Below are 25,066 nucleotides of genomic sequence, written 5' to 3'. Positions count from 1 at the left end.
TGATTTTTATTGTTTTTTTCTGTTTTTACTGTGTTTTTATTTTATCTTAATTATTTTAAATTTTTGGTGGCCCATTATTATTAGTATTGTTATTGTTTTTGTTGGTTTAATTGCCCTGTGGAATGCTCTGTAAAACACATTGCGCTTCCACACGAAATGAAATGTGCTATATAAATAAAGTTTGCTTGCTTGCTTGCTAAAGTGGGCGGAGCTTAAAGATCGACATGTCACATGTCCGAACAAGTGACTGTAAAGATCAAAGCTACAGATGTTACAGATGTTTCTGATACAGATGTTACAGAGGTGTCGTCTGTTCTATTGATTCCTGTGTGAGGATCAAACAAAGAGCCGAAACACTTCACTATGACACTAAACTAGTAGAAGTGTGTGTGTGTGTGTGTGTGAGAGTCACAGTGAGTCATGTGGCCCCTGACCCGACCGACCACCAGGACACTTCATCTTTCTAAACATTTATTTTTTTCATTTGTAGCCTATGTTGTTTTTATTTATTCTATCACCTTATTTTCTGGGTGGTTTGGTTGTCGGTGGTTATTTATGTACAGCATTGTTTGCTTGGTCATTTTGGCCACATGTTGACAGAAATATTTTGAATTTCGTCTATGTAATGACGGATTTTGTCAATAAAAATTGAGATTGGAAAAAAAAAAAGAAAAAAAAAAGAACTTCATCTTTTTAAACTTTACTTCCTGATAGTTGTCAAGATAAGAGCTGAAGGGAGTGTGAGAGAACGGCCTGAAACAGTCGAAGGCTCATCAACACTGACCCAACACGCACACATTAACACAAATATATATATATATATATATATATATATACACACACGTAAACACATACAAGCATGTATGCAAGTTCCTTTATATTAAAAGTGAAAGAGAAAAAAAGGCAGAAGTGGACGAAGAGATAAGTTTCACTGACAAAGAAAAAAAAGACAAATTAGAGCAAAACTCACAGGTTCAGGTGACGAATCCTCGTCTGCTGCTTGTCTGAAGACGACAGCTGATGGAGGAGGAGGTAGAGAGGAGGTAGAGAGGAGGAGAGAGAGGAGAGGTGGTGTCGACAGCTGCATCAAACTTAGAAACACGACTGGTTAAAAAAAGGGGAACAGTGTGAACCTCAGAGAGAGACAGACAGAGAGAGAGAGAGAGACACCCACCTGTTACGTAACAATAATTTTGCTGCCGCTGTGTTTTTCAGTCGTCGTCGTCCTATTGTGTCAATAAAGCTTCTTTGAACGTGATTCACAGTTCAATCAATTCATCAAAATGACACGAAGAGGAAGTAAGAATGTGCAAAAGTGTGTGTGTGTGTGTCTGTGTGTGTGAAGGTGTGAGAGTTGAGGTTAGAGGTGTGAGTTTTGTTTTGGTGGTGGGAGAGTTTGATCTAAATGACTGTGCAGAGAGCAGCTCGGTAGAAATCATTTATTTTATTTTATTTTATTAGGCTCAGAGAAACTGTACACACTTAAATAATGACAATGAGAAGAGGTGCATGATGGGAGAGAAAAAGACAGACAAGCCCAGAGTGGTGCATGATGGGAGTCAGGCGACCTCCTCCATGTAGTCGGCTCCGTGGCTCCGACTGAGCTGAGAGACGCTCAGGTCCTGAGTGGAGTCGTCCAGCTGGGGAGACAGGGCAGGGTTAGGGTGCAAGGACTTACAGGAGTACACTGCTTCACCTCAAGGGGGCAGTTGTGGGTCTGAGAGGTGAAGTCACTTCCTCGTTCAACAAACTGCAATCCCAGGGTTCCTACAGCTTAAGCCAAGTTAAATTTAAGACTTTTTAAGACTTTTTTAAAGCGACTTGAAATTAAATTTAAGACCGACTTCATAATAAACACAAATGCAGAAAAAAAATAAATAAATAAATAAACACCACATCAATTACATAGGGTTATAGGGACAATTTTACCCACTTTCCTATGTGATCCAAGGTAAAGTGACTGCTACATGAACATTGGATTGTGTCTCTTTCCAGCTGTCCTTTCAAAATAAATGTCTCTTTCCAGCTGTCCTTTCAAAATAAATGCATAAAAATTCCGGGGAAAAAAAAAAAAAAACTGACTCGGGAGCTGGTGGCGGTGAGAGATTTAGCGTTGACGGCCGCCACTAACTTCTCTATGTCAGAATGTTACCAATTATTTTGAGATTTGAGACTAATTACAACCATAAAATACCACTTACCATGTGTTAACATTTTTAAGACTTTGGAAAAATTGATTTAAGATATTTTAATGCCAATTAAGGCCTTGTTTTTAGATTAATGAATTCAATGCCTTTTAAGACTTTTTAAGGATCCGTAAGAACCCTGAATCCCCCTCTTCTTCCTCTGGGGGCTGGTGTCAGAAAGCAGCATTCTCCATAGACCCCATGTTAAAATCACCCACTTTACATCCTCAATAAACATGATCAAAGCCTGGTGTCAGAACGTTTTCTGGTCTCAACCGATAGTTTCTACCCCCGCACACACTCTGAGGGGGGGGGATTTTTTAAAACTCTACCGTTTTACTGTTATTAGGTTAAAATTCTGGCCAATGAGGGCGCGGAAACGTTGAGTGACAGGTCCGTAGACCGCTGCTTCGAGGCCGCTCCAAATATGGCAAGTAGAATCCAACATGGCGTGGTTCACGTCACGGTGCTACGGCCGTTCTGACTACAGTCTATGGTTTGGACCAGGACCAGGACCAGAACCAGGAGCTGTGTGTACCTTGTCGCTGTCCGGTCCCTCGATAGAAACCTCCTCGATCTCTTCACCGATGCTCAGCTCACTCCTGGAGAAATCTGACCGGTGACTGAAACAACAACAAGAAGGATCGTTTACTTTACCTATTCAGGAACCACACACACACACACACATCCTTGTAAATCTATCTTTGTGAGGACATGTCATTGACATAATGTATTCTCTAGCCCCTTACCCTAACCTTAACCATCCAAAACAAATGCCTAAACTTAACCATCACTCTAGACCTAATTTAAACCCAATTATAAACTAAACTTAACCATTACTCTAAACCTCATTTAAACCTAATTATAACCTAAACTTAACCATTACTCTAAACCTCATTTAAACCTAATTATAACCTAAACTTAACCATTACTCTAAACCTCATTTAAACCTAATTATAACCTAAACTTAACCATTACTCTAAACCTCATTTAAACCTAATTATAACCTAAACTTAACCATTACTCTAAACCTCATTTAAACCTAATTATAACCTAAACTTAACCATTACTCTAAACCTCATTTAAACCTAATTATAACCTTAACTTAACCATTACATTACACCATCACACACACACCTGTTGAAGTCGTCGTCGTACTCGACGTCATCGTCTGTGGAGACACAGAGAGATGATTGATAATTACTGGACTGATCTGAAGTGTAGTATGATGATCTGACTGGACCAGGACCAGAACCAGGACCAGAACCAGAACCAGGACCAGGACCTGGACCAGGACCAGGACCAGGACCAGGACCAGAACCTGGACCAGGACCAGGACCAGAACCAGGACCAGGACCAGGACCAGGACCAGGACCAGGACCAGAGACCAGGACCAGGACCAGGACCAGGACCAGGACCAGGACCAGGACCAGGACCAGAGGTCTGACTCCTACCTAACTGCACTGATCCAGGTTTGTCCCTCGGGGTCAGGGGGTCTCGTGGGTCTCGCGGGTCTCGAGGGTCTCGGGGGTCTCTGGGTTCCTTCTCTCTGGACTCTGAAGCTCCTGAGGACGGAGGATCAGTTAGACAGACGTCAACTACATCTGCACAAACAGCGGTGGTATTGGTCGAAGCATTTGTGATCATTAATCATTGATAGCATTTTGCCGTTAGCGGCTAACGGCTATTAGCAGCTAACTTGCCATTCGGCTTTTATTTAAAAAAACAAAACAAAACACTGTAATGTTTCTGAAGAGGGCAACCAGCTCTACGGAGCTTAGAAGGACTTTTTTCAGACTCTCTTTGCTCCTCATGTTTTAGTTCTCTGTGACTTTTCACTCATTATCAGCTGATGCTCGGCTGTTAGCTTAGCGGCAGGTTAAGCTAACGCTACGAACTACAAGTAGATCGATGATTAAAAATTATCAACATCAAGAATACTTCCAGATATGCAACCGCACCGCTGGATGGGGGGAATTCCTACGTACTGGGGCTTTAAAGCGGAAGTACGTCACACTGACCGCTCCTGCTGCAGATCGACTCAGACGCACTGCTCCCTCCTCCTCCTCCTCCTCCTCCTCCTCCTCCTCCTCCTCCTGCTGCTGGTCTGGGGGCCTCAGACTGGGACCCAGCAGGACTCTCTCTGACGGACGACTCCACCTTCCTGAGACACAGACACAACAGTGAGACAGAGACACAGCGACAAACTCTTCTCTTGAAATCATTTTCCAGGACTTTTCCAGCGGCTCCAGTCTGACAGACATGTTATTATTCTACATCCTCTGTCCCGTTCATGTTCTTTTCTACAGTTGTACCTTATTTTGTACATTTTTGTTTCTATGATTCTTTATTTCTTAGCTCCTTTTTTTAATATATACAGTATATGTATATATTGCTGCTACATCTGTCTGCATTAAGTATTTTCTTTCAGAATGTTTGGAGCAGCTGACAGATGAATTTCCTTTGGGATTGATAAAGTATCTATCTATCTATCTATCTATCTATCTATCTATCTATCTATCTATCTATCTATCTATCTATCTATCTATCTATCTATCTATCTATCTATCTATCTTCTTACACTAACATGCTTAGAAATTCCTATGAATTTATCATAGAACAACACAAACATGGGGTCCAACACTGGAAACACTCGTCAACTCAAAGTCTCTAGTTTTCTCACTTGGCACTTTTTTTATTTAGAAAATAAATCCTTAGTGAGGTTTGAAAACAGCAAACAGAGCTCTGGCAGCTGATGTGGTCAATCATTTTCCAGGACAACTCAAGCTTTTCCAGGACATTTGACTTTTTTTTTCTCATTTTCCATGTGTTTTCCAAGTGGGAACCCTGAGACAGAGAGAGAGACAGACAGAGTTTCACCTGTGGCTCACCTGAGCTCAGAGCTCTGACTGTGTTCAGACAGAGGAAGGTCTCGCTCGCCCTCAGCCAGGACAGACAGACTGAGACCAGAGAGACAGAGAGACAGAGAGACAGAGAGAAAGACTGTAACTGACCACACCCCCTCAGTCACATGACCAGCCAGTAGAGCACGCAGGAGATGATGACATCACACAGGAGATGATGACATCACGCGGGAAGGCAGTAGCCATGTTTCCATCAGCGTGTTTAGAAGCATCTAGATGTATCGCATCGGAAAATTATGATGGAAACGCTGTAATTCTAACTAAAATCTCCTGAATCAACCACAACCCGGCCATAGCGAGTTTACGGTATTTCAAAGACGGTTTATAAACCAAGACCCCCCATGACGAGTCAGCTTCCTGTATACATGTCACGTGGGTTTCTGCACGGCCTTTTTAGGAGACTAGCGGCAGCGTCGAATGTATTGACTCCAATGGGAAAATTGAACGTGAACACAGATTATGGTCTGTCCTTTCTCCCCACAGTCACTGAAGTAAATGTTGGACTCATTTTCCACAAGCCACATCTCTTCTGAACAGTTTGACACCAAAATGGACAATTTTCAGACGGACACATCCGGAGAAAACCCACTTTGTTCCAGACCTGTCTCTGTCTCTACGACGACACACTCTCGCCAGATTTGGCCACAGATCTCCATGGCAACGTCAAACAAACGGCCGCTGCGAACTCCCGTGAAAATGATTTAAATTATTTCCGTCATGCTAAATATGACTGTTAGTAGTGTAAATATTTAATGTTATCATAAGAAAATATAAATATCTCACTTTTATCTACCTACAAATTGTATAAATCCACACACACGTTCACAGACGAGGTGGTGACGGTTGGCCACGCCCATTTAGAGAGACAGGAAGTGAAACCGTTTCTATCATTGGAGCCTCTCATGGGGGGTCTTGGTAAATAGAGGATCTTTGGTTGATTCGAAAGGGATAGAAACGGCTGTATTTGAATCAAGTGTGACGTAGCGCACTTTCACCACAACTGCTTCCGGTGTTTGCGGGTCACTCAGAAGACAACAACATGGCGGACAGCAACGTAAGATTTCTGTGGATGGAGGACGAAGTCATGAGTTTTTTAAGACTAATAAAAGGAGAAAAACATAGGCTGTTATAATAAGTAGTAATAGGATGTGATGGATGGATGGGTGTTATGTATGGATGTGATGTATTAATGTATGCTATGTATTGATGTACAGGTGCATCTCAAAAAATTAGAATATCATGGAAAGCCGGTGCATATTCTCATTTGCCCAGGTCATAGTATTTCAAAGGAGGTTAAATCGAAAGCAGTTAGGAAGCACTTAGGAAGACGTTTCACCTCTCTTGGATGAGAGGTGAAACGTCTTCCTAGACAAATAACTAAGTCCAGTTGCTTTCAATTTAACCTCCTTTGAAATATAATGGAAAAGTTCAATATTTTTTGTTAGATAGCCTATTTCAGAAAGTGAAACAACAAATACAAATATATAACAATTTTGGTTGTGGTGTGGTGTCTGAAAACATGTATATATATTTTACTTCCAGAAATATCTAACAAAATATGTTGAATTTTTCCACAATATTCTCCTTTTTTTGATGATCTGTATGTAACATGTGTAGTGAATGTCTTGCATCATATACACAGTACTTTGTGTTGTACATGCTACAGCTCTTGCCAACCCAGAACAAATTTCTCTTAAGGGAGACTGATAAGAGCTAATTCTATTCTATTTAAGTCTGTCTTGGGGATGACAGCAGAGAAACGTTCAGAGAAATACGGGCTACTGATACCACTGTGTCATCTTGAATTTTAGAGTCACCAGACTGAGAAAGAGGTGAAAGAGACGTCTCACCTCTTTCGATGTCTCATAATGAGACGCTTCTCTTTCACCTCTTTCTTTCTTCCTTTAGAAAAAAGGGAAAGAAAGAAAGAGGTGAAAGAGATGTGTCATAATGAAACATCTCTTTCACCTCTTTCTTTCTTCCATTTAAAAAAAAGGAAAGAAAGAAAGATGTGAAAGAGAAGCGTCTCATAATGAGATTATGAGGACGTTCAATCGACTGGGCTGACAGATCTAACACCACTTGTCCGATTGTAATTAACTAACGATTGAAGTCCTCTCTCTCTCCATGGCGACATCCAAACACTGGGTCGGGAGGACGGTGAAGTGTTTACAGGCTGGTTGCCATGCCAACCTGCGGAAAACTCGCAAACTCGAATTTGTAGTTTTCACCAAAGTCCGTTTGTTTTAGTGGAAACGCACAGGATTCAAATTTCTTTTAATGCGCTTTTCCCAGCGATTCGGATCACTGTGGATGGAAACATGGTGACTGACACGGTGAGTCATGCTGGGGGGGGTCGGGGTCGGGGTGGGGGGGTGGGGGGGCGGGGCTAAGCAGGGACACTCACTCGTTGAGGCTTTTGTCTCGTCTCATGGCGGAGACGACCGGAGCAGCCTGACACTCGTCCCTCAGAGGGTCACTGCAGCCGGGTGGGGGGGGGCAGAGGTCAGGGTGGGGGTGGGGGGGGGGGGGTGGCAGTGCAGGAAGAGGAGGAAACAGAAACAGACAGAAGAGTCGATCCAAGACAAAGCAGGAAATACCAAGAGTACCCGTATGCAGGGACATCCATACCGGACGCCCCAACCGCACTGCAAAAACTCAAAATCTTACCAAGAATATTTGTCTCATTTCTAGTCAAAACAATTTCATTCTGGGGTGGTGCGTGGCGCAGTGGGTAGAGCGGCCGCCCCATGTAGAGGCTACAGTCCTCGCCGCAGGCGTCCCCGGTTCGAATCCCGCGTCGGGCAGACCTTTCCTGCGTGTCGTTCCCCCTCTCTCTGCCTCCCCATTTCCTGTCTATCTCTACTGTCATCACTATCAAATAAAGGCAAAAAGCCGAAAAATATACTTTAAAAAAAAAAAAAAAAAAAATTTCATTCTACTTAAAATCAGACTCATCACATTAAAAGTAGCTTGTTTTTAGACACTTTTTACTTCTTTCAAGCAGATTTTCACTGGAAATAAGTAGAAAAATCTGATAGTGGAGCAAGTTTTTCTTTCTTATTACAAGCACAAAAAACCTGCTTTCACTGGCAGATTTTTCTACTTATTCTTACTCACTACTTACTCAAGTGAAAATTAGTTTGAAACAAGTGAAAATGATCTGAAAACAAGTTATTTTTTAGGTGACAAGTCTCATTTTAAATGAAAAGAGATTAGTTTTGACTAGAAACGAGACATTTTGACAAGAAATAAGACAAATTTTCTTGGAAAGATTTTGAGTTTTTGCAGTGCGGAAGTTGCTCTTCTTCGTGTGTATCATTTCTATGTAGATAAAAAAAATAACTCAGTAACTCAAAAGGTCCATGATAAAAAAATTTTTTTCCAGCGGATATCTTAGTTACAACATGATTGAGCTAACTAAATATTTTTTTTGCATGGATCGTTTATTGAGTTATTAAAAAACGCTGCTAAAGGCTAACGGCTAACAACTACCAGTTGCCCAGCAGACCAGGAGAGAGAGAGAAAAAAGAAATGTCTTTGGTGGTGCTTTGGTTGGGTTTAGGCCATGAAGAAAGGAGTTGGTTAAGTTTAGTAAAAAGAGCAGGTAGAGGCTAGACAGGCCAGAGAGAGAGAGGGGGGGGGGGGGTTCTTAGAATAACATAGAAATAATATACACCAAGAAAAGCAACTTCCGGTCTGGATGAGCTGAGCTATGGCGGCGCCCTCGTCCCTGCACACGGGTCCCTCTCGGAAATACAGGAACAGGTGAGACAGGGTGAGCACTGGGAGGGGTGGGGGGAGGGGGTACTCATGTCCTACAGGTCCTCTTCAGATCAGATCAGTAACCTCAGATCAAGCTCAATAACCTCAGATCGATAACTCAGCTGTCCCTGTAAACCAGTGGTTCTCAAACTTTTTTACATCAAGGACCCAAAATTGACACGAATTCGACCACGAACCCCCATCGGACAAATTTTGGAAGCAAACACCAGAAATACACAAATACTCACTTAGTCAGTGAATTTTTGGAAAGATTATAGAGAAATTTCTAGAAAAAAGTGGTAAAAATTCTCAAAAAAAAGAAAAAAATGTTTTAAAAGAATTCTAGAAAAAAGTGGTAAGATTTCTAAAAAACAAACAAAATAAAACTAAAAAAAGTTCAAATTTTTTTTGAAAGTGGTAAAATTTCTCTCCCAAAGATTTTAGAAAAACGTGGTAAAATTCCTTTTTTTATTATTCTAGACAGAACTGGTTAAATTTCTCAAAAACATTCTCGAAAAAGTGGTAAGAAATTTCAACAACAAAAAAAGTAAAATAAAATTTAAAAAGTGGTAAAGTTCAAATTTTTTGGAAGGTGGTAAAATTTCTCTCCCAAAAATTGTAAAAAAAAAAAAACGTGGTAAAATTCCTTCTTTTTTTTAAATTCTAGACGGAACTGGTTAAATTTCTCAAAAACATTCTCGAAAAAAGTGGTAAAAATTTCAACAAAAAAAGTTAAACAATAAAAAAAGTGGAAAAAAAATCATCAAAAAAGAAAAACATTCTAGAAAAAAGTGGAAAAGTTTGAATAAGAAGTTGGGGACCCCCTTGAACCCTCTTTGAGAACCACGGCTGAAACAGATTCTCCAACATTCACGTCGGCCGCGGTGCGTTCAGGCGTCCTCACCAGCCGTAGGTTTTCTGAGGTTTGGGCAGCGGGTCGTCGAAGAACGAGTCTCCGTCGTCGAGGTCCGGCTCGGCCTCCAGGTCCAGGTCCGGACGGTCCCGGTCGCCGCCGGCAACGGGGGCGGAGTCTCCTTTTCCCAGAGACGCCACGAGGTCCGAGGCCTGAGGACCGACAGGAAACAGGAAACGCATCACGGCGAGTTCAGTCTGGTTACTGAGGTGACGGTGAATATTAATGTTGTATACACTTATTTCATCTGACTGTATAGACCGAATCTCTTTGTTGTTTACATTCTACTTCCGGGTAGAAAACCAGCTGTAATGTGAATGAGATCAATAGTAACGAACGAGAGTTTAGCTATATATCATATTTTTCACGCCCTATCACCGTTTAGACAAATCTGAAATGATTGAAGAAACATTACTATTTCTGTGTGTGTGTTTTGTGTTGCTATGTGTTGTATTTATTCAGTTTGGGGGAATCACAGTGTCTGGAAAGCATCAGTGGCTGCACAGGGACAGCTAACGGTAGCTAAGCTAACGGTAGCTAAGCTAACGGCGGTAGCTAAGCTAACAGCAGCAGCTAAGCTAACAGCAGGACGTCAGCTGTTAAAACCCTCCCGTTGTGGGACACGACATGAAACTACTCCAGTTAGCTCAGTCATGTTGGAACTCAGATATCCGCTGGAGAAAATATTTTTTCATGGACCGTTTATTGAGTCACTGAGTTATTAAAGTTAAACAGGTAGCTAACCGTTAGCCCTGCTAATCTATGGTAACCATGACTAATTACAAAAATGTGCACACGTAAATAGTAATGTTTGTCCAATCATTGGTTTTATAAACTTTACAAACATCAGATTAGTCTAAACGGCGATATAGTGACGTGAAAAAGTAGATAAATATAGTGAAACTCTCGTCCGTCACTATTGTTCGAATGCTGGTTTTCTACCCGGAAGTAGTTGTAAACAACAAGGCGATTCGTCCTATTCAGTCCTGTGTATACTCTTGTTGTCAATAAAGTTGTTAAAAAAAAAAAAAAAAAGGTGACAGTGAATGAACAGGAAGCAAGCGTCGCTGACCAGTAACCACACCTGTCCCACCTGGACCCCTCCCCCCAACACCTGGGCATTCAACATGGCCGCCACCCGACAGGGACCGGCTGCGTGGCGAAGCAGCTGCCAATCAAACGGATCAAACTAACGCTGCGTTCAAGACAACTCGGTTACTCGAGGTCGGAATGCCCAACTCGGAAATTTCCGACTTCCGACATCATTGCGTTCACGTTGCAGAAACTTGGGAGGAAAAAAAACCATGGATACCTGAAGGAAGTTTGTCGTATTGTGGCTCATCGCTGAATAGTAAAAATCAATGCAGCAGTGAATGATGTTTATTTTGGAGGAGAGGAGACGCTGCAGATGAGTGCACATATAATGTTACAGCCTTGATAACAGTTAAACCTTATTTCCGTCACATACGAGGAAACACAATTTCTCACCATACAGCAATTAATATAAACGTATTTCATATTGGCTACTGCAATAATACACAAAAATATGCATTAAAACCTCAACAAAACTAACCCTAACCCAAGTCGGAAAGTCGGAGCTCTGATATGATACCCGAGTTTCCGACCTGTAATTTTCGTTAAGTTCGACGCCGTTTGATTCATTTTTTTACAACTCAGAGCTCGTTTTTTTCCGACTTCCGAGTTGTCTTGAACGCAGCATAAATTCACTGTAAAAAGTTCAACTGTTAGATTAATTCTGTGGTTCCAGAGTCAGAGGTGGCGGCCATCTTGAAATCTGAAGTGGCTCATGGGATTTTTCATATCATGGCGTCAACAGATTTAATTTATTCTGCTGTTCGTTTCCACATTCGACAGATTAATAAACTCAATCGTCTTTATTGATTTTCACTTTTAGTTTCAGAGTGATCTGGATCAATAATAAAACACTTCCTGCACATTAAAAGCCTTCTAGAAGAGCAGGTGAGGATTTTTGTTGGTTGAGACGGGGGACAAACGCACACGTATCAATGATTAAAGATTTGATTTGAGAGATTTGATTAGAACGTTACCACACAGAGTTGTTTTAGAGGGAAATACAGAGTCTGCTTGATGAAAAACTGTCCCTGAAGGCAACACGCATCAGCGGTTTTGCATGAATTTCGCTCTAAAACAACTCTGTGTGGTAACGTTGTGTTATTATCTCATAGCGTGGTGAATGTGCAGCTCACAACTTGTCCACCAGAGCGTTGTGGAGTTGTTGGATTGTGTATTTGATGAGTTTGATGGAGGGAAACCAAGAAATCCCATAATGAGCCTCCGTAGCGTAGCTCTGAGCAGCTCACGGCTCTGCTCCGCCGTTCTAAAAACAGCTTGCACCGACAATTAAAGGTAACAAACCTACTGCTATGACTATAGGGATTATGGCAATGGGCCAATTTGACAAAATGTTGAACTATCCCTTTAAATGAGATAAATGTAAGTCAGACAAGTTGAGTTTAAATACAGATTATTTATTTTTCTTAAAGGCGTAGTGCTGTGGGGGGGGGTGTTTCCTGTCCACATAGCAGCAGGATTTGAAAAGTTCCCATGATGCCTTTCCTGTCCTGACCTCGAGCCATCGCACCATCACAACTCCCATGATGCACTGGGCTCCTCTACCCCCATCGCCCCCCTAACCCTTTCATCATCATCATCATCACAGCTGGAGCTTTATTGTGAAGGGGTGTTAGATGTAGAGGACAGGAAGCAGCGATCAGACCGTGGGTGTTAGTGCGGATCGTTGTGTGTCAGTGTGATGATGTAAGCGCCAGCGTGTCAGAGCTCCGCCCCCTGCCCGTCACCCTGGTTACCTTGGCTACCTCGGCTGCCGTCTCACTCTGTCCTCTGAGCCTGTGGCCTTTAAACCTGGGAATCTGACAGGGACACAGTCTCAGTCTGGGAAAACTAGAGTTAAACTGAACTTAAACTGGGTTAAACTGGAGTTAAACTGGAGTTAAACTGGAGTTAAACTGGAGTTAAACTGGAGTTAAACTGGACTTAAACTGGGTTAAACTGGGTTAAACTGGAGTTAAACTGGAATTAAACTGGGTTAAACTGGAGTTAAACTGGAGTTAAACTGAACTTGAACTGGAGTTAAACTGGGTTAAACTGAACTTGAACTGGAGTTAAACTGGAGTTAAACTGGAGTTAAACTGAATTTAAACTGGAGTTAAACTGGAGTTAAACTGAAGTTAAACTGGAGTTAAACTGGAATTAAACTGGAGTTAAACTGGAATTAAACTGGGTTAAACTGGAGTTAAACTGGAGTTAAACTGGGTTAAACTGGAGTTAAACTGGAGTTAAACTGGAATTAAACTGGAGTTAAACTGGAGTTAAACTGGGTTAAACTGAACTTGAACTGGAGTTAAACTGGAGTTAAACTGGAGTTAAACTGAACTTAAACTGGAGTTAAACTGGAATTAAACTGGAGTTAAACTGAATTTAAACTGGAGTTAAACTGGAGTTAAACTGAACTTAAACTGGAGTTAAACTGGAGTTAAACTGGAATTAAACTGGGTTAAACTGGAGTTAAACTGGAGTTAAACTGAACTTGAACTGGAGTTAAACTGGAGTTAAACTGGGTTAAACTGAACTTGAACTGGAGTTAAACTGGAGTTAAACTGGAGTTAAACTGAATTTAAACTGGAGTTAAACTGGAGTTAAACTGAACTTAAACTGGAGTTAAACTGGAATTAAACTGGAGTTAAACTGGAATTAAACTGGGTTAAACTGGAGTTAAACTGGAGTTAAACTGGGTTAAACTGGAGTTAAACTGGAGTTAAACTGGAATTAAACTGGAGTTAAACTGGAGTTAAACTGGGTTAAACTGAACTTGAACTGGAGTTAAACTGGAGTTAAACTGGAGTTAAACTGAATTTAAACTGGAGTTAAACTGGAGTTAAACTGGGTTAAACTGGAGTTAAACTGGAATTAAACTGGGTTAAACTGGAGTTAAACTGGAGTTAAACTGGAATTAAACTGGGTTAAACTGGAGTTAAACTGGAGTTAAACTGGAGTTAAACTGAATTTAAACTGGAGTTAACTGGAGTTAAACTGAACTTAAACTGGAGTTAAACTGGAGTTAAACTGGAATTAAACTGGAGTTAAACTGAACTTGAACTGGAGTTAAACTGGAGTTAAACTGAACTTAAACTGGAGTTAAACTGGGTTAAACTGGAGTTAAACTGGAATTAAACTGGGTTAAACTGGAGTTAAACTGGAGTTAAACTGGAATTAAACTGGGTTAAACTGGAGTTAAACTGGAGTTAAACTGGAGTTAAACTGAACTTAAAGGAGAATTCCGGTCATTTTTGACCCCTAAATCGTTGTCCTGATGGTCACCCAGTGTTGGTTGGAGCAAAAAACGCCACTAAAATTGCTGCAGGCAAACCAGAGTTACCATGGCTACCCGGCGCTAGGGATAGCCACAACGCTAAAGTATGAGGGCAATTTTTTCAACCACAACAAACACCCAAAAAACAATCAGATATCTCTGGTCCATGACTGTAATCCTTAGAGACACCACTGAACTCATATAGTGTAGAGTATAAACAGTCTAAACTTTGTGTTTTTGCATGTAGCCACTCACCTCAGATAGCCCAACTCTGAAACATCCCAGAAAGACATTACTATCCCATCACAGAGAGAAACTAACACTTTGTCCTTGTTGTGATGATTTCTTTACTAAAATAACCGGTGGAGCAGTGCAGTGGTGATGTCCAGAATATCTCCGACCGTTTATTTTAGTAAAGAAATCATCACAACAAGGACAAAGTGTTAGTTTCTGTGGCGGGGAGAGCAGGTGCTCTGTGATGGGATAGTAATGTCTTTCCAGGATGTTTCAGAGTTGGGCTATCTGAGGTGAGTGGCTACATGCAAAAACACAAAGTTTAGACTGTTTATACCGGTTTATACTGTACAGTTTATGGGTTCGATTGTTGATCGATTGATTGTTTTTTGGGTGTTGTTGTGGTTGAAAAAATTGCCCTCATACTTTAGCGTTGTGGCTATCCCTAGCGCCGGGTAGCCATGGTGTAACTCCAGTTTGCCTGCAGCAATTTTAGTCGTGTTTTTTGCTCCAACCAACACCGGGTGACCATCAGGACAACGATTTAGGGGTCAAAAATGACCGGAGTTCTCCTTTAAACTGGAGTTAAACTGAATTTAAACGCGAGTTAAAGTGGAGCCTGAGTGAACCAGTAAAACCTGACCTGTTTCTATCGGAGCTCCTACAAAATAAAGGTATAGATTTGTATTAAAGCTCCATTAAAGCCTTAAAACCAGCTGTCAGGACTTCCTGTCTCTTTGTGATGTCACAACAGAGCACTCACACTAAGCCCCGCCCCCCTCCCACCACCACCTGGACCCACCCACCATCCAACTTGCAGGATTTGGTTTCTCTGGGTATTTTAATCCTGAAATCTGCTTTTTCATTGGATCAGCCAAAGCAACGATCACCCAATCAGAGGAGAGGCTCAGAGCCTCCTCTCCTCTGATTGGCTCAGGCCTCACGGCTCTTCAACACCTACCTTACTGACAGGTGGAGAGCCGATCTTCTCCTCGGGAGGGGGGCCGACGTCCGAGTCCTGAACCACCTGATGGACGACACAAAGACCGTCAGCTGCTTTGATCCTTTCAAAATAAATCTTCAGCGTATCAAAAGACACAGAGACAACTTAAACCAGCGGTTCTCAAACTTTTTTACCCTAAATTGACACAAATTAGACCACGGACCCCCATTGGACAAAATTTTGAAGCAAACACCAGAAATACTCTTTTACTCAATCAATATACGTTCAAATTTTTTGGAAAGATTATAGAGAAATGTCTGGAAAGAAAGTGGTATAGTTTCTCTCAAAAAGTTGAAAAAAATCTCCAAAAAAAAAGTAAAAAGAAAAAAAAAAATCTAGAAAAAGTTGAAAAATTCTCAAAAAAAGCAAAAAAAATCTAGAAAAAAGTTGAAAAATTCTAAAAAAAAAAAAGTAAAAAAAAAAATCTAGAAAAAAGTAGTTTTCTAAAAAAAAAAAAAAAAAAAAAATTTTTTCTGTTTTTGTTTTTTAAATAGTGGTTAAAATTTCTCAAAAAGTTGTAAAATTCCTCTTTTTTTTTAAATTCCAGAAGAAACTAGTAAAAACTCTTTCAAAAAAAAATTCTTGACAAAGTGGTAAATATCCCCCCCCAAAAAAAGTAAAGCAATAATTATACCCCACTTTGAGAACCATTGCATTAAAGAATTCTGGCACACAGGAAGTGTGCGGTTACTTCAAAATAAAAGACACAGTGATGATGTGGTGTTTTAGAGACTCACCACACTTCTGCACTGAGCGAACAGACGTCTGTACATCCCCAGGAAGAGCTGCATGTCTACGGCTGAGAGGACACACACACAGAGTTACACACACACACACACACACACACAGAGTCACACACCTGTAGCCAGGTGAGGAAGCAGCAGGTGAACAGGTGAACGGGTGAACAGGTGAACGGGTGAACGGGTGCAGAGCGACTCACCTGGAGACGAGGTCTTGTCTGCAGCTCTGAGCTCGTCACTGATGAACCGCTCCAACATGTTCCTGCAGGTCAAAGGTCAAACAACAACCGCTGCCTCAGTTCTCTGACGCCCTGCAGCACCTGAACGCACCACGACTCATCTCCAGGTATCGTGATCTTGTTCAGGACCGCACGATTTCCACGATCATGGAATCACAGAATTGGCCAAATAAAGCGGAATTAATCTATTTTTAACGTGGAATATCGCGGAATTTGAGATCATTTGGCTTAAATGCTGTTTTTGTGTGGGAGAGGAACGTTTGTCTGTGGAAAACTGCACAGAGGGAAACAAACCTGGCTGGAAAAACTAAGAAACTCTGCACTAACCCGTCAACACAGAGCTGAACTGCCAACATCCTGTTGACTGGAAGAGTAAAAATCCATGCAATGACCACCTGTTGCCCAAAAGCCATGTGGAAAAACAAGGGAATTATTTTTTAACTAATATAATTTATTTTACTGAAACCAGTTTAAAGCTCATTAGCATTAATATTTTGCTGGTACTCAAAGTGCTTATAGTGCAGCGTTATGTTGCATCATGCAGTATTTGTTCTTAAGGTATGAAGGAAAAGTGTTAATTGTTAATTACTTAAATAAATGTAAAGTAATATCTATCTAATGTGAAAATTTTAGTCATTAACATTAAAAACTAGGGCTGGGACGATATGCTTTTCTCCCGATTCGATTCTTCTATGTTTTTTTGGATGGCGATTCGATTTAAATTGCGATTCTTTAACATTTATCTGCACACAAATACTGTAGGAGCCTATAAATTAACATACTCCATTATAAAGTGAACTTAAACCCTTTTCAAAACCTGGACTCTCTGGATGTAAAAAGGCAAACAAATGGACATTGTACAATATTTTTTAAAAAAAGAAAGAAAATTAAAAAAAAAAAAAACGATTTTTGAAAAAAAGAAATCGATTTAAAAATTGTCAAAAAAGAAATCGCGATATTTATGTGAACTTTATTTATTTTTTCTCCCACCCCTATTAAAAACACACTCTTTTCAGAAGTAAAATACGAGTAAAAGGTAAAAAAAACTGAATTTCCAGAACATGAATCAGATTTTACAGCCTCTACTTGTTCCCGTGACTTCCTGCCTCCGGTATCCATGGTAACCGAGCGGATGTATGAATATTGTCCTACCTGCTCAGGCCGGGCAGCAGGTCCACGAAGGCGTTCTTCACGTCGTCCTTGGACACCGAGCCGCTGCGCTCCTATTGGAGGAGAGGGTGGCGGTGAGGCGATGACATCACAATGACATCACAGGTGAACCGTAACCGTGACGACGGCGAGAGGAAACTCACCGTGTCGTAAAACTCAAACTTCCTGCGGGCGAGCGCCATCTGTCTGTGGGACGGTTCCTACGGAGAGAGACGAGGGACAAACACAGAAGCTGTGTCCCAATTCAGGGTCTGCAGCCTTCGGAGGGTGCATTTGAAGGCCAATTACGTCACAGCGCTGCGCGAAGGCTGTCTGGTCCCAATTCGTCTAAATTCGAAGGGTCCTCCAAATGCAGCCTCCAAATGCGTCCTCCTTTCCCCTGCATTCGGAGGATGCATCGCTACTATCCTTCGCGGCCTCCCGTATCCCAAGATGCTTTGCTGCACCGTTGTTGTTATTAGCAACCTAGCCGTTAGCTATCGAACGTAGCAGCTCTGTGTTGTAGCCACGGTAACCCGGCTCTGCGGCCGGCTCGGAGGTGTGGCTGCCCCTGCTGAGCTCTGCTCTGCTCTGGCTGCACAGGTGAGGAGCGGAGGCAAAGCATCTGAGTGTGACAACTTTTAATAAGAAAGCTATGAAAACACATTACTTGTGCTTTTTATTCTCTATTCACTTAATAGCCTTAACAGCCTGAAGCTTAGCCCCCTGGCTGCTGTTCAATGGTTTGTTTATTAGTATATTAATGATAACTGCCCTTGTATTGATTCTACTTCTTTAAAAAAAAAAAAAAAAAAAAAAGGAGGAGGAGCGGAGGAGCAGTAGAGCCGTTGCAAGCGCCATTTTTAAATGTTTAACGTCCGGCCGTTGTTTACGTTACGCCGTTGTTTACGTTCGGATCAGGTAATGCTCTGAAGGCTAGACCGTCCCATTTACCGACCGTTGATGCAGCCGACGGAGGAGCCTCCGAAGCCGTTGCCTCCGGAGACCGCGTAGGCTGGGTCCTCCGAAGGCTGCAGCCCCTGAATTGGGACACAGCTATTGAGAGAGACTCGATTCAAAGCTCCTGAACTTTATCGACACATCGACACCGATACAAACTAAAACACTAACTGTGTCTCAATGTTTCATCTTCTGTTCTATTTTATTGTTTTACCATTTTAGTGCGTTTGTTTTCTATGTAAAGCGACTTTTGAGTATTTTTAAAAGCACTACACAAATAAAATGTTTTATTATTACCGATCGATCTGGGTTGGAACAGTCACACTTAAGTTTAAAGGGATAGTTCACTCAAAACCTCATTATCTACTCCCCCTCATGTGGACTAAGGGCTGGGAGAAGTTTCAGAGTCCTCCGTGCCTTCTCTGAGTTATGTTATACAACAAAGAAACATGGTTAGTTTTAAAATGAAACTAAGAGATTATTCTTTTGATCGCAATTTTGACCATTAGGAGCCTATATTTGTAAATTGGGTCCTGGCATCCTTGTTGTCTAGTGATTCAATGTAGGAGCTGGTAAGATATGTTAAGTGTTTGTCTTGGATGTTTTGTTTTGTTTTGTACGTGTATGTATTAAGTATGTGTCTTCTGTATGTATTTTTGTTTTTATGTATTAATGTGTTGTGCGTTAATGGTTCGTATTTGTCATTTATTAAGATGAAAAGACCCCAGGAAGAAAAGCTGCTGCGTGCTGCGTCCAAGATTTGGACGGACCAGGAAGAGCATTACATACGAGCAGCATGGAGGTATCTGGATGTTTTTTGGTGTGTCTTTTTGGACGAAGAAAAGTGAGCTCCGTTCTCAACCGTCAGATGGACATGCAGTGCTGCACGGAGCCCCGCTGTAACTCAGAGAAGCCACGGAGGACTCTGAAACTTCTCCCAGCCCTTAGTCCACATGAGGGGGAGATAATAGATAATGAGTGAAATTTCAATTTTGGGTGAACTATCCCTTTAAGGTTTTGTTGTTGATGCTGGAAACGATTTAAAACTTCCCTTAAAAATATGAAACCTTTAAGAGGTGGTGTGTGTGTGTGTGTGTGTGAGTGTGTGTGCAGCAGCTGAGGGGGAGTTTAGACTAGATGATGTTTTTCTGAGATCAGCAACAACAGGAAACCGAGGCTCCGCCCCCTCAGTCTGCAGCTCGCTGACCCAGATCAGCTGGGTATCGGTACTTCATACCTAGTACAACCCAAGTACCGAGTCGTATCGAAACTGCAATCGCTTCTTTCTGTACCCAGATCAAGAAAAAAAAAAGAAAAAAAAGACTGTTTCTATGGTTTTGCTCGCAGCCAATCGCCGCAAGTGTTCTTCTATTCAATGTGCGGTGTGATTGGTCCACCACCACCGCAACAACAATAACAGTTTGTATGGCGGTGAAGAGGGTCTGTCTTTCTCTCAAAAAGTTGAAAAAAATCTAGAAAACAGTTGAAACATTCTCAAAAAAAAAAGTAAAAAAAAAATAAATTCCAGAAAAAAGTTGAAAAATTCTCCAAAAAAAGATTTCTAAGTGGATTTCTCGTGTCCGTCTTTTGAAATGAGAAGCGGCACCTGAACTCCCCGGCAATAGAAGTAGGTTGGTTTAACTCAGACTCTGCACATTATGTAATCTAAATGTAATCGAGGATGAACTGCATTTTGTGTTTCATTGTCCGTTATATGACGAAGCCAGAACAGGAAGTTTCTGTTTCAGAAAATGCAAAATGTGAAGCCTGAGTTGTTTTGGGCTGATGATGATGATGATGATGAGGTAAAGTTGGAATGGTTCTTCAGAAAAGAAGAGAAGTCTTTACTAGAGCTACTTTCATAAAAAGTGCCTGATCAAAAAGAAAAAGTGAATTATTGATGTGAATTCCATCTGGTTTCTGTTTCTGTTTGGTTTTGTCTGTGCTCTGATGATTTTGTTTGGTGTTTAAATATGAAATGTGTCTTGTAAGCCCTGATAGGCTGGGTGCCTTAATTGGTGCATGACACTTAAATAATATAAAAATTCAATTCAAATTCACAGACACACAGACACACAGACACTCACTGACCTCGGAGCAGCCGGTCTTGTCCCTGCTGCGTCCTCTCCTGACCAGCTCCAGCAGGACGGGACAGTTCCTGTTCACCTCCGACTCCGACAGACCCAGGTCTTTGCAGACCAGGTCCCGGCCGTCCAGTCCGTTCAGCTGCCCACACACACACGAGGCCCCAAACACACACACACACACACACACGAGGCCCCAAACACACACACACACACACACGAGGCCCCAAACACACACACACACACACACGAGGCCCCGCCCACCCAGAGAGACAGACAGACAGACAACAGGGACGACACGTCAACGTTAAAGGGATAGTAGCGTTTTTTTTAAAGTGGGGTTGCATGATCTCCAAATAGCCCCTAAATACTTTAATTGCAGTAGAAGACTCTCTGCACTCCTCCCGTTAGCAACGCCAGCCCATAATAGCCCTGCCCAGAGATTTACAACATACAGTGTTGTGAACAGACCCAAAGAAACGGCCTATTTTCACGGCCTAAAAGAGGTTTTACATGAAACCCTGGGCGGAGGGATACGTGAGTTGGTTAGGTCCAAAGAAAAACTGCATTTAAATTATATTATAGTGAACAATGGAACTGTGTATTTTTTTTCAGGTAAAACCTCTCTTAGGCCGTGAAAATAGGCCGTTTCTTTGGGTCTGTTCACAACACTGTATGTTGTAAATCTCTGGGCAGGGCTATTATGGGCTGGCGTTGCTAACGGGAGGAGTGCAGAGAGTCTTCTACTGCAATTAAAGTACTTAGGGGCTATTTGTAGATCATACAACCACACTTTAAAAAAATGATACTATCCCTTTAACCTGGTGAAAGTCAGCGTGAACCCAACGTGTCCTTGAACGCATCGCCACTCACCGAGTTGATCTCCGGCTGGAACACGGCCAGACTGAAGTCCAGGTTGAAGACCTGCAGGAAGTCCAGCACCAGACTGGCCACCAGGCGACCTAAAGAGGGGGGGGGGATAAATAAATGATAAATAAGTTAATATGAGTTAAAATATAAAGTTAGACCGATCGATCAGCACCAGGGTGATAATAACGTTTAGTTAAGAGCAGCGGCGAAAGTAGTCTGCTACGGGCCCTAATGCAAATTCTTTTTAGCGGGCCCTATAATAATAACGGGGGGAGAGGGGGGGTGAGTGACAGCGCTGTCCGCTGTCTCGGTGCTGAACATGCAGGGAGAGACGGTCAGTGATGGCGCTGCGCCGCCGCGCTGCCGACAACAGAGAACTGTCACCCGTCACCGGTGAGCGATGCCCACGCGCATGTTCATAATCCAGAATAACGTTAATAAATTACAGTAATGATGTAAAAGCCAAGATGATTTAATACAGTAGCCTATACCACCAGATACTTTTTATTTTTTTATGTTTTATTAATTTTTTTTTTTTTAACCAGAGTTCACCGCGGGCCTTTTTTGGCCACCGGCCCTAATGCAACGGCTTTACTTGCATTAATGGTACTTTGGCCACTGGTTAAGAGTTCTCTCTCTGGGTTCTGCAGGAGCTTCCACACAGCGCCGCCCCGTGGCCGCCACCAGGAGCTGCAGCACCATGGGATGTAACCCGTCACCATGACGACACGAAACTCACCGTCCTTGGTGTTGAGGCTCTTCTTCAGGTTCTCGTTGATCAGAGGAGTTTTGTTCTGAGGACGGAAGGAGAACAAGGTGAAGACCAAAGAAGAAGAAGGAGAAGGAGGAGAAGATGAACAACAACAACAACAACAACAACAACAACAACAACAACAACAACAACAACAGTGAGGAGCCGTCACCTCCAGCTTGTCCTGCTCCTCCATGGCCAAGAAGACGGCTGCTCTCATCTCGGCCTGAGGAGACACACAGACACTTTTCATTATTGATTAATCTGTTGATGATTTAAACGATTCATCGATCAGTTGTTTGGTCAATAAAATGTTGATAAACATCAATCAGTGTTTCTCAAACCACCAGACATCGTCCTCAAATGTCTTGTTTTGTCCACAAACCAAAGAGAGACTCTGTTTATTGTCATAAAGGAACAAAGAAACCAGAAATATTCACATTGAAGAAGCTGCAATCAGAGAATCTGGACTTTTTTTTCTTTAAAAAACTGAAAAAATGTTTGGTGGAGATTTGGACAAAGAGCAGAAAGAAGCTCTGAGAGACTCGTGTTGACAGCTCAGTGGTTTCTGACCAACTGTTGCGTTTACTTCCTCCAGAGTAACGCAGAGTAACGTAGAGTAACGTAACGAAGACCCACTTAAAACTGTAACTGGTGTGAACCTGAACGCTGCTGGTTCCCTGATAGAGACCTCATCAGTCCTCATCAGTCCTCCTTTGTGGACCGTTAACAACCTCGGAACCGGTCCGTAAAGACCCGAACACGTCACCGTTGCCAGGGAAACGACATGTCACCTAGAAACCAAGGAAACTTTACCGGGAAGTTTTGTGCTAACGGCTAAGCTACCGTTAGCCCATAGATATACATTATACTGTCTATGTGCTAACGGCTAAGCTACCGTTAGCCCATAGATATACATTATACTGTCTATGTGCTAACGGCTAAGCTACCGTTAGCCCATAGATATACATTATGCTGTCTATGTGCTAACGGCTAAGCTACCGTTAGCCCATATGTATACAGTCTATGCCGTTAGCCCATAGATATACATTATGCTGTCTATGTGCTAACGGCTAAGCTACCGTTAGCCCATAGATATATGTACTGTCTATGCCGTTAGCCCATAGATATATCTATGGGCTAACGGCTAAGCTACTGTTAGTCCATAGATGTATATATGTGCTAACGGCTAAGCTACCGTTAGCCCATAGATATATGTACTGTCTATGCCGTTAGCCTATAGATATATCTATGGGCTAACGGCTAAGCTACCGTTAGCCCATAGATGTATATGTACTGTCTATGCCTTTAGCCCGGTGAACCGGACCGAACCGGACCGGGTGCGGGTGCGGGTCTCTCTCCGGTACCTTGAGCTTGTTGAGGACTCCGTTGTTCTCCAGGTTCTGGATCAGCAGGTCCCGCAGCTCGGTGTCGTCCTCGGTGGCCGACATGTTTGTTGTGTTTGTGTGGAGCTAAAGCTAAAGCTAATGCTGCTAGCTGCTGTTGATGCTGCTGCTGCTGCTGCTGCTGCTGACCATCACCGCCCCCTGCTGGTAGGTTTTCATAATCACCGTTTGTTGGATCCATATCACATTGAAGATTGACTCAGATTTTTCTTTTATGAAAAACGTAAGATACTTTTTGGTTCATGATGTCAACAGTGAAAAATAGTCTCACTTCTAAAAAGCTAATTTATTTTCATTCAAAACTTCACTTCACTTCAATCAAAAAAGATTTTTTTGCATTCAAACACTTTTTCTATTGAAGTGAAGTTTTGTTTTCATTGAAAATATATTCTTTTTGTTTAAATCTACTTATTTTTATGATCGAGTAGGCCTAGCTAATAAAGACACAAATGTTCCTCCATAGAACTGTAGGCTATGTCAGAAATGTAATAATAATCTTAGGAAAATACTACAGAAAGCTAGTCACTCAAACACCTGTCTTTTGAATTTCCAAAGGGAATCTAAACATCCAAAGCATCTGTAACATTAAATAATAAGTAAGTTATCAAAACATATAAATTATGCTCTTTATTTGCTGTATTTATAATAATAACAATAATACATTTTATTTATAAGAGCTTTTACAAATGCTCAAAGACACTTTACACTTTAAAAAATCATCATAACAGATACCACATAGAACACATTATGTAGATTGATTAATTGATTGATTGATTGATTGATTTGATCATTTGACTAAACAGTAACGTGTCACATGACCATAAACTAGATCATCAACTGATTGATTATCAGTTATAAAGCCTTGAAAAGCATGAGAACAAACACCTACAAAGATCAACATGAGGTAAATAAACATGGACGTCTCCTCTGTGACTCCGCCCCCTAAATCCCAACTGATCCAAATATGGTCAAGGAAGCCCTCAGTCCTCCTCCACACCTTTAGTGGTTAAAGGGACAGTTCAACATTTAGTCAGATCCTCCTCTCACCATAACCCCTATAGTCACAGCAGTAGGTTCATCATTACCTTTAATTATCGGTGCATGTTGTTTTGAGATGGGCGGAGCAGAGACGTGAGCTGCTCAGTGAACGGTGTAGGTCCCCTGTCCCTCATCAAACTCATCAAATACACAATCCAACAACTCCACAACGCTCTGGTGGACAAGTTGTGAGCTGCACATTCACCACGCTATGAGATAATAACACAACGTTACCACACAGAGTTGTTTTAGAGGGAAATTCAGAGACTGATGATGAAAAACTGTCCCTGAAGGCAACGTGCATCAGTGGTTTTACATGAATTTACCTTTTACCTTAATTTACAATTAAAGGTAACAAACCTACTGCTTTGGGATTATGGTAATGGGCCAATTTGACTAAATGTTGAACTATAAAGTGTGAGTCGTCGGCTC

The 25,066-nt window shown here is 41.7% G+C and overlaps 1 protein-coding gene across 5 annotated transcripts; it reads right to left on the bottom strand.

Annotated features, from left to right (window-relative positions):
- Nucleotides 1-1,427: 1,427 nt before the first annotated feature.
- Nucleotides 1,428-23,714, bottom strand: cep43 (centrosomal protein 43). Of its 5 annotated transcripts, none has more exons than XM_085771331.1 (19): nt 23,558-23,714; nt 22,363-22,416; nt 22,179-22,233; nt 21,443-21,531; nt 20,577-20,711; nt 17,690-17,746; nt 17,529-17,599; nt 16,338-16,399; nt 16,135-16,196; nt 15,356-15,421; nt 12,638-12,700; nt 9,780-9,940; nt 7,518-7,589; nt 5,078-5,146; nt 4,208-4,350; nt 3,641-3,751; nt 3,324-3,357; nt 2,725-2,809; nt 1,428-1,640 (listed from the first exon to the last, which is right to left on the bottom strand). In XM_085771331.1, the coding sequence occupies exons 1-19, from the start codon at nt 23,639-23,641 to the stop codon at nt 1,560-1,562; spliced, it is 1,554 nt and encodes a 517-aa protein (XP_085627457.1). In that variant the 5' UTR covers nt 23,642-23,714; the 3' UTR covers nt 1,428-1,559. The 5 variants fall into 5 exon arrangements, with proteins under 5 accessions (XP_085627457.1, XP_085627458.1, XP_085627460.1 ...); XM_085771332.1 differs by having other exon boundaries at nt 12,647-12,700; XM_085771334.1 differs by lacking the exon at nt 7,518-7,589.
- Nucleotides 23,715-25,066: the final 1,352 nt, after the last annotated feature.

The sequence above is a fragment of the Trachurus japonicus genome, chromosome 24, assembly GCF_045865225.1.
Source record: "Trachurus japonicus isolate A0001 chromosome 24, Traja_1.0".
NCBI lineage: Eukaryota > Metazoa > Chordata > Actinopteri > Carangiformes > Carangidae > Trachurus > Trachurus japonicus.
Note: the sequence above shows the minus strand (reverse complement) of the source record. Positions and strands in the feature narration are given on the sequence as shown.

What these genes read in the sequence shown, in the direction of transcription:
- cep43 (XM_085771331.1), bottom strand. Translation starts at nt 23,641, where the DNA reads ATGTCGGCCACCGAGGACGACACCGAGCTGCGGGACCTGCTGATCCAG. An exon ending in CCTCAGAAAACCTACGGCTG is followed by an intron (nt 7,590 to 9,779) that starts GTGAGGACGCCT and finishes ACCCGGCTGCAG; the next exon opens with TGACCCTCTGAGGGACGAGT. An exon ending in ACCTGGATCAGTGCAGTTAG is followed by an intron (nt 3,358 to 3,640) that starts GTAGGAGTCAGA and finishes GTGTCTCCACAG; the next exon opens with ACGATGACGTCGAGTACGAC.